The sequence below is a fragment of the Macrobrachium rosenbergii genome, chromosome 24 (genome assembly GCF_040412425.1).
Source record: "Macrobrachium rosenbergii isolate ZJJX-2024 chromosome 24, ASM4041242v1, whole genome shotgun sequence".
Taxonomy (NCBI): Eukaryota; Metazoa; Arthropoda; class Malacostraca; order Decapoda; family Palaemonidae; genus Macrobrachium; species Macrobrachium rosenbergii.
Window position 1 is genome coordinate 37,995,499 of NC_089764.1, and position 18,483 is coordinate 38,013,981.

The 18,483-nt window shown below is 37.8% G+C and overlaps 1 protein-coding gene across 4 annotated transcripts in view; it reads right to left on the reverse strand.

Annotated features, from left to right (window-relative positions):
• LOC136852034 (gastrula zinc finger protein XlCGF8.2DB-like) overlaps positions 1 to 18,483 on the reverse strand; it is a 62,845-nt gene that overhangs the window by 2,265 nt on the left and 42,097 nt on the right. For 3 of the 4 annotated variants that reach the window (XM_067126515.1, XM_067126514.1, XM_067126513.1), the window contains one exon: positions 2,463 to 2,615. In XM_067126515.1, the coding sequence (XP_066982616.1) occupies positions 2,463 to 2,615 (153 nt within the window). Of the gene's footprint in view, positions 1 to 2,462; positions 2,616 to 7,738; positions 7,947 to 18,483 lie in introns of those variants that run through there. The other variant, XM_067126512.1, reaches the window with a different exon arrangement.

Below are 18,483 nucleotides of genomic sequence, written 5' to 3' on the forward strand. Positions count from 1 at the left end.
ATTCAAACTTATTTGAACAGGTAATCGACTAATAACAGGCGGGGGAAGCCCCACCTACCCACCCGTCGGTCTGCACTCCAACACTTTGCCCTCCGGCCCAGGTACCAGAGTAAGGGGTGGCTGAAGTGGGCCATAAGTGTAAAGGCCATCAGGTTTGTATGTTAGGAAAAATACAAATGACTTTTAAAATTTGTTATTCATTCCTTCATATATAAAAACCTTCATTCTTTACATAGGAGGCTTACCCACTGGTGGGAGGAGTCTGGGCAGATCTCTGAACCGACTGGTAGGTGCATCCAACCTGGGGTTGGTTACCTTCCCGGTCTGTCAGGAGCAGAGAAAGGAACCCCGCACTTCTAGCATACTGCACTATGGGATGTAGCAGATGCTAGACTTCAGGACCATTCAGTAAAGGGCTTGTACTCCATTACTTAATCAGGCTGCAAGAACCAAACTGAAGTGTTGGAGACAATAAAACAGATAAATAAGATCAATGAGGTTGCTTACCATAATTATCTGTCCTTCTCACCCCTTGCCAAAAGAGGTGGGGAACTTGCACAAAACCCTTCACTACTGAACAACCCAGTCCAAAGATCGGAGCCATCGACAGTGTATGAGCCACATGCCCAGGTCATGCTAACCCTTTTCTAATAGGCACGAAGAGCCACGGACAGACAGGTTGAAGTCTTACCTGATCACTATGGCCATCCAGCCATGGGAGAACCAGGAACAGTAGCTCATGGCTCCCCAAAAACTCAATTAAAAACCAAGAATTCAGGAATGACTGAGCAGTGCGAACAGGCTGCGCAAACCCTTCCCCGCGCGATCCCGAAAGACGGCTGGGGAGGAGCCGAAGTGTTTCCCTTTCACCCTGGTTGCCCGACCAAGGAAAGAGAGGGAGAACACTCACGGATCATCAGCAAACCTAATCTGACCTGTAGGCCTGGTAATGAAAGCCAAGGGTCCGTGAGAATGAGTCATCCTAAAACCCTCTCAGTGCAATCCTGAAGGACTACGTTGAGAAGCAGGAAGAACAATCCAAACTTGTTGCCAGCCATCAACCCAGTCAGTCAACAAGAAAAATGAGGAGCAAATGAGCAGCAAGAGGGATCGACACACTACTTCTCTCAGAGAGAAGAGAATTCGACTCGAAGCAAGCTCCAAAGCTTACAGTGACGAGACAAAGAGAACCTCCAGTCTAAGGGAAAGGCACTGAGTGCCACCCCTGCCCAGGAAATCAATTGCAAATGGTGATAGAGTCTCCCCACCCACCCCAAAGGCAAGGGCACAAAAAAAGAGGCTTAATAAGCCTTCTCAACTTGCAGAGGTGAGGTTCAAAAGCACAACGCAGATGAAGGTGATGAAGGAAAGAAGAATATCTCTACCTCCTTCCACCACTGCTGAAACTCACCTCGTCTGCAGCAGTTGAAAATCACAAAGACCAAGTCGCAGAAATCAAAGGAATGAGGATTCCTAGCCTATTCCAATGAATACAAAGGAAGGCTGTACAAGCAGGATTACCCTAACTATGGCAACCCTACTGTCAAGGAACCTCCAAGCAGTTAAATATACCATACCTGAACGGTCAATTTATTTGCAAGTATATTGGAGATTGAAAAAGCTGTTGCGTAACTACCAGACGTTGTTATGTGTCTCACGAAAACAGTATTCGTAAAGGCAAGGAATACACAAACTTGATTCTTTGCAAGAAGGCTTCTTTGACTGAGGGTTTGGGAAATCAATACAAACACACTGTCAGCAACCAAAAAAGGAAAAGGAATACAGGTAGTCCCCTGGGTTACGTCAGACTCAGGTTATGTCTTTCCGAGTTTAAGTCGCTTTTCAAATATACTATTTATACAAAAATTGGTTCCGGGTTACAGCAGATGTTATGAGGTTATGTCATTGCCTTACGCTGCAACTAAACAGTAAAAGTGCATACAGTTACAATATAAGGAACAGTAAAAGTACATAAATACAGCTACAATATAAGGAACAGTAAAAATCAATTATGTACAATACAGTTTATACAAATGAAAAAAAGCATTAACAGACATATAATGTAAAAGAGAAACACAAAACACACACACAAAGGAAAAATTATGTGTCCATTTGGCTAAACATATGTGACTTCTATGACCCACAATGCCTTCTTAACTTCTTGATTTCTTTGCATTTTGGAAGCGCTTGTCACCACAAAGAGGAAATGATCATTACCTCACTACATACCCGGACCTGAGATCGAATCTCAGCCGGGCATCAGAACCTCTTCATGTCTCTCTTCCTCGACTTGGATCTCAGCTTCGCAGGGAAAAGCCTTTCCAAAAACATGAAGAAGTCGAGAAGTTAAGAGAGGGCAGCATTGTGGGTAATATAAGTCACGTACGTATCTGGTCAAGAGTATGATCTCTTTCTCTACATCAATTCATAGTTTATGTACATAAAATTGTTTCAGCACTCACCCAACAAGTAACATGACACAAGAAAACTAATGGCATGTGTCCTGTAGAGGTCAACGCATCCTACATAGGTAGCAGGAGACTCCAAATCACTTTCAAAGGATCTACTGCAACTTGCAATGCAACTGCACGTAGGAACACTTACCAAGCACACATCTGTAAAAGAAACAGGAAACAGTATACATTAAAATGTGAAAATTGAAGATCTACTTTGTATTTCTTCTAGATAAACAAACCCAAAGTCTTTTAGGGAAAAGAAATACAGGCAGAACTTATGCCAGAGGCCAAGCGCTGGGACCTACGAGGAGGTCACGCAGTGCTGAAAGGGAAACTGAGAGCAGAGGTTTGAAAGGTGTAACAGGAGGAGGAAAAATCTTTCACCACTGCATTATGAAAGAACTGTCAGGAGAGGGTTGAGGAAAGTAAGATGGAAGAAAGAGAATATGAACGGAGGTACAGTAAAAGGTATGGAAGGGGTTGCAGCTAGGGGCCAAAGGAATGCTGCAAAGAGCCCTATAGAATAATACCCTTTTGCAAGGGCCAACAAAATCAAGCTTCCACAGTGGTCATCTTTCCATCAAGAGTAGGCACAAGGTTTCCTTAAGGGTCCGGCCCCCACCCCAAAACGGACCCAAATTCATGGCTATGGGGTCACCCACATGCCCCATCTACCACCTTGTTCCAATGCCACATCCCTCGCCCAGTTCTTGCTCCTCTGCAAACTCACGACAAGGAATAATCCTGCGGGAAAAATGATGGTCTGTATTACCCTAAGAATATTTATATTTTGTGGCTGACTTTGTATTTCTCTGGAATTTTCCGTATTTTACAAAGTCTTACGAATCTCTGAATGTAAGTGTGTCATACTTTACGAGTTTAGAGGAACATTGTGTATGTACAAGGGTAAGCTAACAAAAAACAAAAACCACAAGATTACGCATTCGTTAAGACTTCCCCGTGTTTTTTCTACAGGTGTAATAACCGAATTGTATCAGAATGCCCAACTTGCCCAAGATTACAGACTGAAAATCATACCAGTCACCCACAACTCCACCTCCCTCACCCTCCTCATCAACATGCCATCGGCACTTAGCAATATCACCAAATTCATAGGAAGGCAGTTCAACCAGTCGAAGCATGGAAATGTTGCCGTATTCACACTTACTTTCCCTGGTGGCAGCCTGCTCAAGTGAAAGTCCAACATTTCAACAGTGGTTCATCCCAGCCTGACCTTCCCTCAACCTAACCTATCCTAGGGTGCTGAGCTCTGACCTGAACGGGGGGGGTGAGCCCATGAGTGCCCCAAGGTGAGACTGGGCACGGAAGAACATCACGTGCCAGCTACTCTGAAGTATTACCGTTCCATCTTTGCTCTGCAGACCTGGGGTCATAAGTTTGGTTTTTGCTCAAAATCTCCAAAAACTTGATGGAAACTTTAAGGAAGAGCTTTGCACGAGATATAGTTTATTAATGGGATTTTCAGACTGTACGGCATAGAAAATGTTGTGTATATATATGTGACGCAGTATTGGCAAGATCATTTGAGAAATCTACCGTCTCCAATTTGTATTTTTGTGCAGAAAAGCTCCGCGGGTTGCCATGTTTGGTACCAGCCCCTCAGGAATTAATGCAAAAGCAGGAAAGAAGGACAGTAAATTTCTTGTGTTATTTAGGTAATTTTTTCAAGTCATCTAAACTCGTACTGCATCATAAAATACACCATTTTCTATATTGTCCAGTCAAAACATTGTACGGTAAAACTACAGAACTATTACCTTGGAAATGGGGTTTTCCTCTACTTTTAGTACTGCTGACGAAGTAAGTGCGTTGTTTATTGCCAGGCAACTGTTATTAATATTACAACTCTACCCATCAATGATGGGGGCCCTTTGGGAATTTGGGGTTTTGGGTGGGGGAACACACTTGGATAAAGACCAGACATGCTTTTGTCATGAAACGGTTTTCCACATGTGCAAGTACGGTACGGTAATTAGGAAGCCTTATGTCCTAGAAGGGATCAGGTAAGGGAAAGGGAGGAACTAGAGGGGGAACTGGTAGGAATACATCAGGAAAGTGAGGAAAGACCAACAGGCCCATTCTATTCTAAAATTAGAATGATGGGTCATAGGAGTGTTGATGGGTCATAGGAGTGTAAGATGTAAGAGGGAAACACGAAGAGGGAGGGACTGGGAGCAAAGGATAATAAGCCGACAATAAAAAAAACACCACCTCCTCTATCAGCAACACTACAAGTATCGGAAAAATCAATTTCCAAGGTAACTTTTAGTGCAAAGTTATTCTACATTTATAAAACCTATTTCAAAGGTAATAAACCATGAGGTATGTACAATGACAATGAAACATGCACAGTCTTATCTTAACTATCTGGAAGGTATCAATCAGAAAGCTACCTTTAAGTGTGCGAAACCTAGTAGTGTGCTCTTTGAAATGTATTTTGAAGAGGCCACCGACCAACAGCCCACAAAATTACATCTTTTTTGACCGTACAGACGGGTACTATCCCTGAGTTTGCGTCACCTTCTTTCAATGGTGTTTGTGTGAGCACCAGATATGGGGTCAACGAAGTTCACTGAATGGTTGACTATTAAATGAATATACCCTTTGCTTGACAGGCAGTTGTAGGCCTTCTAACATTCAGAAATAATTGTTGTGCTGGGCTCTATGTAACCTTTAATTAGACTTAACAATGAGTTAGAATTAGGGTCTTTGACTGGCACAACTAAAAATTCTTCTCTCTCTACAAATCCCTCCAAATACCCACTGACCTTCAATTACTCTTAACAGGCCGTGATCTTGACGCGATTTAATTAATTTACTGTAATTACCGAAATAATAATGACTGAATTCATGAGAATTTACAAAAAAATTCTCACTAGTAACAGGCAAACTATCACAAGTTATAAGATTAGTAGAAGGCAATGTAACTGCCATTGTACTGGTATGAAAGACTGAATAAGTTAGGGGTATGGAAACACAGGTCAGCGTGGGTGATATGGCTTTTGATTGGTTGAGAGCAGTTGGGGGGAACTGACGTCGCTGAAACAAGGGGGCAAAGAAAATTCTAGAAGAGTGTAGACAGGAAAGTAGGAAACTATCAGGGAAGTTGTAGAAACATACCAACATATAATAGGTAGAAGTGAGCTAAGTCCTGAAGAAAGAGAAATATATGAAAAACACAGTATTATAGCAGCCAGTTACAAATCAGACAAAATAATACGAAAAACCTTAACATTCAGTTCTAAATCGAAGTATAGTAACCTAGTAGGCAGTGTTACTTAGCGACCGCCCCCCATTAAAGAAAACCTATTAAATGACAGTATACTAACCTAACCTAACCTACCTAACCTAGTAGGTCAAGTTACTTAGCCCTATTATAAAGGATACTATACTAGCCTAATCTACCCTAACCTAACCTAACCTAGTAGGCTGTGTTACCTAGCCATGGGGTTCCATTCCCAGACCCCCAGTGAAGGAAACCTATTATAAAAGGAACTGCATGAAAAACTATCTGTAATGGAAATACAGGAGAAAGAAAGGGCATCAGGAAATACATATGATAATACAGTATAGGTAAAAACAGAACAAATTTTGTAAGGGTACAACATAGAGTATAACATAAGGGCAAATGTCATCAATTGGTTACAGGATAATGTACATAAGAAGAAACTGTTATGATTGACGAACGAGAGAGAAATTATTGCAGGCAGTTATAAATAGTGGAAATCAAAAGGAATAAATGAAAATGTAAATATGGTGTATGTAACCGGCCCCCAAAATTCCTCAATCGTCCGTCACTGTGAGACAGATCCCGATCTCTCCACTTTTCCTCAAAGTCAAAGTCAAACTTCACTTGGCCTTTAGTAAGAATGCTCAAGATGGTTTTCCTCAATTAGAAGTTTACTTTGTAACATGATTGGCAGGATATGTATCTACAGACTGTGTCCCTCATTCCCTCAACACCTTTTTCCTCAGTTAGACGACCCCCTTTTCACCAAAAGCTCCCCTATAACACTGCGCAGGCTCAATGTCATTTCATGATGGCCACCATACAATAACATATAATTGCCCTCCCCCCATGGTCTACCCCACCCAGAACCCCACTTTCCCTAGGGGTCTCGTACCTCGTTGGTTCAAGTTCCAAGGTTAATTACAGGTTAATTACTGTCGACTGCCAAATAAAGCAATAAATTGTTTGTGTATGAAAGATCTCTTCCGTGAATTTTGGACAGGAATTTGTCCCAGACTACGGGTTAATTCTTAGGTGGTTGCTCACGAGGCCACTGCACCATATACATCGGTGTCTCGGCCAATGGCAGGTAGCCTTACTTGCAGCCAAATCAATACGAGGTCTTCTTACATGCACCTCAGGTGAGAGACGCTACCATGGGCGATCAAGTAGGACGAAACAATTTCGAATTCACTTGTCACTACCACCATTACGGCTTTTGTACTGAGTGAAAAGCTTTCACTTTCTGTTATGGAAGAGAGAGGAAGATAACATATGAGATACAGTGAGCTTAAGTCATGTGCATCTTATTAACGGAACGTAGGGACATGCTTTGCCAAATATGCATACGAGACCCGACAAGGGAAAAGTCAACACCCAAGGTAATACCCGATGCCCCACAGTTCTGCCCCTTCTTCTCCCTATTCTACCACACTACCCAATGCCAATTCATGATATCTACCCACCGGTTTCTGAATGCCAATAAATATATATATATATATATATATATATATATATATATATATATATATATATATATATATATATATATATATATATATATATATATATATATATATATATATATATATATATATATATATATATATATATATATATATACTATATACTGTATATATATATATATATATATATATATATATATATATATATATATATATATATATATATATATATATATATATGTATAGTGTGTATGTATGTATATATATATATATATATATATATATATATATATATATATATATATATATATATATATATATATATATATATATATAATATATAGTGTGTATGTATGTATGTATATATATATATATATATATATATATATATATATATATATATATATATATATATATATATATATATATATATAGTATATATATATATTATTATATATATATATATGTTTATATATATATATATATATATATATATATATATATATATAGTGGTTGTGATGTTTGCCCACCCAGGCAATAGGTGTGGACCCACTCACGACACCTACCGCCCTTCGGTTGTGCCTCCTGCCTCTTCCCTTCTCCTGTCCTCTCTGTCCCTCTCATTTCTCGGTCCTTCCTGCCATTTCCTGTTTGTCCCGAATAAGCAGAAACGAAAATCAGTGTCGCAATAAAACAACTCAAAGGATGAAACGTTTGAGTACGTTGTTTATGACGTCCATCCTTCGTCAGAAGAAGAAGTGCTGGATTGTTTACGTTTTTGTAGTAGTAATTGAGGGACTCCTCTCTGTAGCGGCTCTCCTTCTGGGCTCTCTTTCTCCTTTCAATGGTTTATTTAAGCCCGTTTTCTTTATCCTGTCATATTTTTTCAATAGATTAGGATATAGAATTGAGGCCAAGCGCTGGTACCTGTGAGGTCATTCAACGCTGAAATAGAAACTAAGAGCAAAAAGGTTTGAAAGGTGCAACAGGAGGAAAACCTCAAAGCAGTTGAAGCACTATGAAATAATTGGTAAGGAAAGAAGGAAAGTAAGATGGAAGAGAGAGAATATGAAAGGAGGTACAGTCAAAGGAACGGGAGGGGTTATAGCAGCTAGGGGTCTAAGGAAGGCGAGCTGCAAAGAACCTTAACAATGCCTACAGTTTACCGCATGAGGTGCACTGACAGCACTACCCCCCATGGGGTCTTCTCTTATTCATATATATTTTTGTCACACTTTCCAGTTCTTCCTCCTCTCTCTGCTTTTATTTGATTTGATTTCTTTAATGTCTTGTCAGTTCTTCTATTTCCTCTTCTATAACTGATTATTGAGTTTTGCTAGAAAAACTGAAGTCTAAATCCTTCACGTTCTCTCTCATTTATTTTCCTTTTTTAATTATTGTTTCTATATTTAACTGAGTGTTTTCTAAGCAACTCCGTCTTTTGAGTCACTCATTTTTACAATTTTAGTTTTCTGTAAAAGGAAACTATTGTGACGGCTTTGTCTGTCCGTCCGCACTTTTTCTGTCTGCACTCAGATCTCAAAGACTACTGAGGCTAGAGGGCTGCAAATTGTTATGTTGATCATCCACCCTCCAATCATCAAACATACCAAATTGCAGCCCTCTAGCCTCTGCAGTTTTTATTTAATTTGTGGTTTAGGTTAGCCATCATTGTGTGTCTGGCAACGCTATAGGCGTCAACAACAAAGGCCACAACCAGGCCATGGCTGAAAGTTTCATGGGCCGTGGCTGAGAGTTTCATACAGCATTATACACTGTACAGAAAACTCGATTGCGCCGATGAAACTTTGCCACGTTTTTTACTTGTTAATTCCCACAACGCATTGCATATGTTCTGCATCCTCATCTCTATTGTATGTACTGCCAGTCATTGAAAATCAATTTTTCTATTTAGACTGAATTCTGATGTTATTTCTCCCAAACTGCATGTCTTTATTTAATTCATCTATAGATGCTGTATTATACATGCATATATATCTATATGTATGTATGTGTATATATATATATATATATATATATATATATATATATATATATATATATATATATATAGTCAAAACCCAACCACTTTAATTTATTTTCGATATGTATGAACATCATTCAACACCATGTTGGTAACTGTGAAATTACTTTACTTCTAGCTCCATCTGTTGGTAAGAATGTAATTACTTATTTTCTTTTCGGGTTCTCGTCCTTTGTAAAACTTACATCGGGGTTTTCATGTCTTGGGTTGGTTGAGTTCATTATCCTGTGGTGATAGCTGTACGCACAAAAACCTAGAGGTGTTGGCTTTTGTAAATAATTGACATAAAGTGGTGAAAATAGACTTGTTAAGTTTTGCTGGTTATTTTATTCCACTGCATGACCATCTATTGTGGAAAATATAATGACCGGACTGTGATTCCATCTGAGATTTATGAAAGATCGAGAAAATTAGTGGAATTCATAACAATGGGGGCCTGACCGGGATCTGATTGTGATTTGATTGCGATATTGTGATCAGATCGTGACTGTGATCATGATAGTGATTGTGAATTCCTTTATGGAGAACAAGAAAGTGTATGTAACAGCCTGTACCACCATGGATAATGATCACCTTGGACATTAACGTGCTGTAGCTAATAGCAAGCCATCTCAAGTAAATACTGATGGTTTGGAGGGAGTGCAATGCAAGGGTTTCGGTACTTACTCAGCTGTTCTTATTTTGCCTCTTGACATTGCCGACTATTGCTCTAGCGATCTCTTCACGTCACCCCAAACCTATTGGATTACTTCAGGGAGCACATTCCCTCATAGGGTACTGATCCCCTCATATACTGCATATTTTCAGGACACATTCCCTCATAGGGTACTAATCCCCTCATACTGCATATTTTCAGGGAGCACATTCCCTCATAGGGTACTAATCCCCTCATACTGCATATTTTCAGGGAGCACATTCCCTCATAGGGCACTAATCCCCTCATATACTGCATGTTTTCAGGGAGAACATTCCCTTATAGGGTACTAATCCCCTCATATACCGCATATTTTCAGGGAGCACATTCCCTCATAGGGTACTAATCCCCTCATATACTGCACATTTTCAGGGAGCACATTCCCTCATAGGGTACTAATCCCCTCATATACTGCATATTTTCAGGGTACATTTTTCCTCATAAGGTATATCAATAAATGCCCTCTCATCTTCTGATGCTTTAGAATATTGGATGACTGCAGGGAGTATGGGGTACTAATGAATGCCCTCATATTTTTGAGATTTTTTTTTTTAGGGTGCTTAAATATGCCCTTACATACTGGACTATTTCGAATTTTGAGTAATAGTGGTAGTGAAAATGACACAATTGTTTTTATTAACCATGTCGTTTAATATAGAGAGATTTTTAGGTGACCCTCGGATGCACCTCTTGTCTTTGCAGAATGCAAAGAAAGCAGGCCTATGGAAGATAGCTGAACATGGGGATATTCCCATATCCCCATGCATGGTGAAGGCAGGGTTGTTGGGTAAATTTTGGACTTCTTGGTGGTCAAATCTTCAATTTCACAAGAAGCTTCTCCCCTATGTCACCTTACCTTAGGAAGAGGTGTGGGTGCAGCTGCCGAGGATCAGAGCTCGTTAAACTAAGTTACAGCTGGAATTACAGAGAGAGAAAACTGCTGCCGGAAATGCTAAAGTTGCAAATTTAGCTTTACTTCAGAAAGCAGAATACGAACAAAGGGAAAGGCTACTAGCACTGGAACGACAGGAGAAGCTGGAAATGGAACGATAACTGGCTACCATTAGGTTGGAGGAGAGAGGTAGAGAAAAGGAGATTGCGGAGTCTTTTTCCCTCACTAAGGCTCGTAAACTTTTACCTATTTTTGATGAAAGAGATCCAGATATTTTTTTCAGTATTTTCGAGGATACTGCGACAACATTGCAGTGCCCAGAGAACCGGTATGTTCTACTCATCAAGAGTGCTTTGAAAGGTAAGGCTGCTCATATAGCTGCTCAAATGCTAGAGGAACGTAGTTATAGTGTACTTAAGAAAGCTATCCTTGATGCTTATACTGTTACAGCTGAAGGATACCGGCAGTTGTTTTGAAATTCAGTTAAAGGAAGCTCTCAAGCTTATTTGGAATTGTTTCAGCTTAAATGGAAATAGTTTAAAAAATGGCTTGAAAATGAAAATGTAACTACTTTTGAGCAATTGCAGAATATTATGGTATTGGAAGAATTTTTGAAGAAAATTCCCAGCAGTATTTCGATGTTCATCAGAGAACGGCAGGAGAAGGATGGAAAGAAAAAAGCTATTCTCCTGAAAAGGCAAGTAACTTTTGTTCATTTTGTCCTAACCCCCGATGTAAGTATCAAAGGTCGTACAGACTTCTCAGCAACCTACAGGAAGTAGGCCAGATAATCTTACAAAGAGCAAAGCTCAAATGCAAACTAAACTTGCTCTTCATTGTTCGCAAGTCTCTAATGACTTCTCTAATTTTCTCTGTTCTGGTACTGTAAATGATTTCGCTGTAAAGTTGAGGGACACAGGATCATCACAGACATTAGTAAGTGGTAAACCAAAGCATTTAACCCAACCTACTAATAAATATGTTACTGGCACTGATCTTTCCAGTAAATTCATATTACCTGTGGTTACTATGAACAGTGATTGCCCTTACTACACTGGTAAAACAGAAGTAGCCTTATTAGACAGAGAATTGCCTTGTGAGAAGGCTGATATCTTATTAGGTAATGATTTAGCCGAAGGGAATGTCTTGCCTAACCTTATTGTTTCAAAACCTGAATGTGTTAGAAAATGTGGTGATCCAACAGGAGGTTCTGCACTGCCAAGTTACCACTCGTTCTGCTACATCGAAATCAGCAGTGAATGATTCTACAGCCAACCCCTCTCAGAATATTTCTGACTTGGTTGGTCTTGAGCATGATGATTTTGTGAAAAAAGTTATGTATATCTTAGTTTTACCAGACCACTGAACTGATTAACAGCTCTCCTTGGGCTGGCCCAAAGGATTAGACTTATTTTACATGACTAAGAACCAACTGGTTACTTAGCAACGGGACCTACAGCTTATTGTGGAATCTGAGCCACATTATAGCGAGAAATTAATTTCTATCACCAGAAATGAATTCCTCTAATTCTTCATCATCCGGCCGGAGACTCAAACTCGGGCCTACCGAGTGATAGGCCACAGCTCTACTGACTTGTCCAACGAAGAGCTGTGAAGCTTCAGAGATCAGATGATAGCCTTAAAGATTTCTTTACCAAGGTTAAAGATCCTTCAGATAATAGTAATAAATTACCTTTATTTTATCTTGAGAATAACATTTTAATGTGTCATTACAGGTCTCCTACTCTCACTGCTAAAGACTCGTGGCGAGATTGCCATCAGTTGGTTGTACCTTGCTCCCTCAGAACTTCGATAATGAAACTAGCGCACTCTGCAGAAAGCCATCTTGGTGTCACCAAGACTTATAAACGTCTCCTAGAAGACTTCTGTTGGCCAAGGAGGAAGGAAGTGAAGAACTTTATTGAGTCGTGCCATGTCTGTCAGGTCACAGGTAGACCGAATGAAAAGATTCCACCAGCGCCACTTGTACCTATTGTTGTTCCTAAAACCCCATTTGAAAAGGTAATTGACTGTGTTGGGCCTTTGCCAAAAATCACCAGACGTAATATTTACTTACCATTCTTTGTCCCACCACTAGGTTTCCTTTAGCTATTCCACTTAAGAATATTGCAGCTAAAACTATTTTTCAAAAATTGCTTAAGTTTTTACATTGTTTGGTTTCCCTAGATCACTTCAGTGCGATAGAGGTACTAATTTCACCAGTACTTTGTTTCAAAGTGCACTCCATCAGTTTAACATAGTTAATGTTTATTCCTCTGCTGATCATCTCCAGTTAAATGGGGCGTTAGAAAGGGTCCACCAGACTATTAAAAATCTGTTAAGGAAGTATGTGACAGAAACTGGAAAAGACTGGGATGAAAATCTGGACCTACTAATGTATATAAAATTACTTGGCAGTGTACCAAATGAATCTAAGGGAGTTTCTTCGTTTGAACTACTGTTCGGCTGTAGACCTCGAACTAACCTGAGTATGGTAAAGGAATGCATCCTAAAAGGCTCTCAAAATGAAATGCAGGTGAGCATCTCCAGTTACTTAAAATCTTTACAAGAAAAACTAATTAATATGCATGATTTTGCACATAAATATCTACAGCATTCTCAGGAACACATGAAAACCCACTACGACAAAAAAGCTAAGTTTAGAGAGTTTAAGCGTGGTGATAAGGTACTTTTATATCATCCAATACCTGGATCTCCTTTTAGAGAAAAATTCATGGGACCTTATGAAATAGTCAGAAGGGGAACTAAAACTGTCATAGTTACTCCTGACAGACATAACTCGGCTTGTTCACATAAACTTGATTAAACCTTATGAAGCTTCTACAGGTATAATCAACCATTTAGTTCATGACTCAGGACGTTTGACTAGTGAGAATGTTCTGCTAACTTCCCATACCCCAAAGTCACAGAATGATGTTAAGACTCCCACCGAAGACAAAGAAATGGAAGTGGATGATGAGAAGTTTCAGTGTGAAGTCCACCCTATCTTGGAAGGATATGAAGAATTCAGAAATTTTGGAATCCCTTCCGCAGTTCCTAGAATGTTCATCACCTATGCAAGAGGATTTGAGCACATTCATTCAGCAGTATGCTTTGATTTGTTCAGATAAGCCTGGAAGTTGCACCCGTATAATGCATGATGTGGTATTGGAGCCTAATACTCAACCAATATGACAATCTTTTTATAGGGTATCTCATCTTTACCTGTCTTAAAACAAGAGGTTGAGTATTTACTAAAAAATAACTTAGCTAAGCCAAGTAAGTCTCCTTGGGTCTCTCCATGTATTCTGGTAAAAAAAACCTAACAATACTTATCGTATGTGTACTGACTACAGGAAACTCAATTTCAAGACCATAAAAGATTCTTATCCTTTGCCCAGAATTACAGATATAATAGACTCTGTTGGTAAGGCAAAGTATTTGACCCAGATAAATTTACTGAAAGGGTATTATCAGATTTGGTTAACAAAAAGGGCAAAAGAAACTAAAGCTTTTATCACCCCTTTTGGTCTCTTTAAATATAATGTCTTACCATTTGGCCTTTCAAATGCACCAGCCACATTTCAGAGAACCATGCAAGACATCATCAGGGGTCTTCCGAAAGTGTACGTGTATCTTGATGACATTGTAGTAGCAACAGACACCTGGGAAGAACATATACAAATACTTACTTCACTTTTCGAGAGACTAAAGGAAGCAAACTTGACCATCAATCTTGCTAAGAGCTCTTTTGGAAAAGGTCAGGTGATGTATCTTGGTCATGTTATTGGCAGTGGCACCATAATTCCAAAAGAGGTAAACATCAGTGCCATTAAAGAATATCCAGTGCCAGGGAATAGAAAAGAGCTTAAAACTTTCTTGGGCATGGTTTCTTATTATTCAAGGTTTTGCCCAAACTTTTCTCTTATTACAGCCCCACTTTTTGCTCTTACTTCCACTAAAGTGCCTTTTAAATGGACTAATGAACATGAAAGGGCCTTTGAGCAATTAAAACTATTTATGATATCTAAGCCACTTCTGCAAGCTCCTGACTTCACAAAACCCTTTTTCCTTCAGGTTGATGCAAGTAACATTGGCTTTGGTGGCGTGTTATTACAGGAATTAAGTGAAGGTGCATCCTCATTGCCTCTGTTGGAACGGCTGTTACCGATTTCCTATCATTCAGGATTCTTCAAAGGCGCACAGCTCTGGTAGGCAACCGTTGAGAAGGAACTATTTAGCATTGTCAATTCGGTGTTGCACTTTCGTCCCTACTTGGAAGGCCTTGAGAAAGTCGCAGTTTATTCGGACCACATGCCCTCGGTTTCCTACATCAAGCGAAGTTCAGCAACCAAAAACTACATACTGTCGTCCTTCAATATTGAAGTTAGAAAAATTCCAGGATTTAAAAATATTGCAGATGCACTGTCAAAATAATATACTTGTATTTTTGTACTCTTTGCGACTTGTATTGAACCTCATCAAATTATGATGTATGATCTTGTGTAATTATTTTGAAATCAGTTTTGTAATTTTTTCATGTAATTTCACTCTCAAAAGGGGAGGAATATGTCTAAACACAACCACTTTAATTTATTTTTGATATGTATAAACTTCATTTAACACCATCTGTTGGTAACTGTGAAATTACTTTACTTCTAGCACCATCTGTTGGTAAGAATGTAATTACTTAGTTTCTTTTCGGGTTCTCGTCCTTTGTAAAACATACAAGGTTTTCATGTCTGGTTGGTAGAGTTCATTATCCTGTGGTGATAGCTGTACACACAAAAACCTAGAGGTATTGGCTTTTGTAAATAATTGACATAAAGTGGTGAAAATAGACTTGTTAAGTTTTGTTGGTTATTTTATTCAACTGCATGACCATCTATTGTGGAAAATATAATGAATGGACTGTGATTTAATCTGAGATTTATGAAAGATCAAGAAAATTAGTGGAATTCATAATATATATGTGTATGTGTGTGTATATATGTATGTGTATGTATGTGTGTATATATGTATAAGGTGTTATAATACAAATAACCACTTTATAAGTGTTTATTATATATCTCTGTGAAAATTTTGATGTTTTGCTTGCAGATTCGTCATTCATTGTGAAGATGTGATTTTAAAATGCCTTTTCTTACAGATAAATTGTATATCATGTAATCTCACAATGCTTTGGTATGTTTTTTCCATTTGTTTAATATTTGGAGTTGTATTATGAACGACGAATTCTTAGCATGTTGTGAACAGAGAGAGAGATTTTGAGATCCTTATCAGGTCACCACATCCTGTTTACCCAAGTGTATGAAGGTTGTCATGTAGAGAGGGTAAGAGCTTATCGCTTCCATATTTGCACAGGTGTCTAGTAACTCGCACTTAGAGACAAAAAGACTCCTCTTAACTTAACGTGACGAGTTGACAGCTAGCGGCCAGTTGTCTATTATACATTTATCATGTATGCTTAACCTATATTTATTAGCTGTGTCTGTGCTTGTTCTTTTCGTAATCTTAGAAAGAGAGGAGGAACAGTAAGAGAGTTGAAGTTGACATGCTGTCAGCCAGCCAATTTTGGGTCTAAAAGCATTTCCTTTTGCTTGCTCAGGTGGTTTGAGTGTCCCAGGAAATGTCAGTTATAGATAAGAAGTCAGGCGCTCGAAGCTCAGCCATGTGTGTATTCATACACATGTATACTTGTGTATGTATGATGTATGCACACTCTGTATCATGTATTCTGGAAGGGCTTGTTGGAGTTAACAGTGCAGTGCTGTTCCAAAGACACCCAGTCAGCCATAGGGGGCCCTGAGGTAAGCATCTCTCTCTCTCTCTCTCCCAATAATCCCATTATATATATAAGGGATACTGAAGGGTTATTATTTGTAAAAGCTCTGCTAAAACTCACCCCAGGAGTGTGTTAATTTTGTAGAAGGTGATCAGGAATATTGTTTTGTGCAAGTATTGTGAAAAATGGGCAATGGTGTAATAATTACAAAAGGTAATGTGGTGATTACTGAGTTTTGTAATGTTAAGAGTTAAAGTGTAATGTTAAAAGTTAGTGATATTCTAGGTATAAGAGAATTATTATTTTGAATAACTCTTAGTGCCCTGACAGTGTTGTCTATAAGAAAGTCTTAGACATGAGTTTAACTTTTTTCTTTTTTAAAAGAGAAGTGTTCTTGTGAAAGATTGATATAATCTTTAGGCACATTTTTGGTGGTTGGTATATTTCCATTTTTGCATATTGCATTCTTATGTCTGTGCTATCATATTGCTATAATTTTATAATTAATGTGTTTTGCTGGTGATTTCTTAACATTTTGTTAGTGCCTACCTGTTATTGAGATTTTGGAGAATGTTTATGTGGATTCCAGTCAGTAATATTTTGGTGAATGTTTGTGTTAGTTAATCAGGTATATACTTGGCACTTGAGTGATAGTTAATTGTTTGAATCTTGCCTAACCAAATTGCTTTCTTAATAAATTAGTCTTGTGAATTAACCTTGATTAAGAAATACTTAAATCTTACACTGTTGTCAATTAATAGTAAATCTTTTGAGATTGTGAACTTTACATATAACTTTTGAACTTAGAAATAAACCTGTTTGTTTTTTTTAAAAAACAGCGTTTCATTTTGACCACCAGTAATTAGAGACAGGTAAGTGATGATCTGTTTGTTCACCTGAGACTTATCTAGGTAAAATGGAACCAGAGAGACAGCTACAGTGTTTGTTGAAGTGATACCCATTTTCAACTAGTCTGGATATAACTTAATAATTGTTGCCTCACCCATAACTTGATGAAGTTACATTGATTTTATAAGTGATAAGTTTTATGGGATCATTGTACCTTTAGTGATTCAGTCACACTCTTTGTTATGAGTTTTCAAGTATCTGGTCGATGTGAGGTAACTTTTTGGTATTATTATTTGTGTAATAACCAGGTTCTTGATCACTTCGTGACAATATGTATATGTAAATGTACAGTAAACCCCTTTATTCGCGGACTCATGTATTTCCGGATTTCTCTGTGGAACGTATCTACACATCATTCACGGAAAATTCACCAATTCACAGTATCTTTCACTGAGAAATATTCACTAATTACTGTATTTTCTTATAATTTTTGTGATAAAACTATTAAAATACTTGGGTATAAGCATTTTTTGAGTTTATTGTGTTTAAACTATCAAAATAGGCAGTTTTAAGTGTTTTTAGAGGGGTTTTAAGTATTCGTGGATTTTAGCTATTCATTGGGGGTGTGTGGTATGCATCCCCATGAATACGGGGTTTTAATGTATGTATGTATATATATTATATATGTATATATGTATGTGTATATATATATATATATATATATATATATATATATATATATATATATATATATATATATACACATATGTATACACACACACACACACACACATATATATATATATATATATATATATATATATATATATATATATACATATATATACATATATATATATACATATATATATATACATATATATATATATATATATATATATATATATATATATACATATATATATATATATATATATATATATATATATATATATATATATATATATATATATATATATATATATATATATATATATATATATATATATATATATATATATACATATATATATATATATATATATA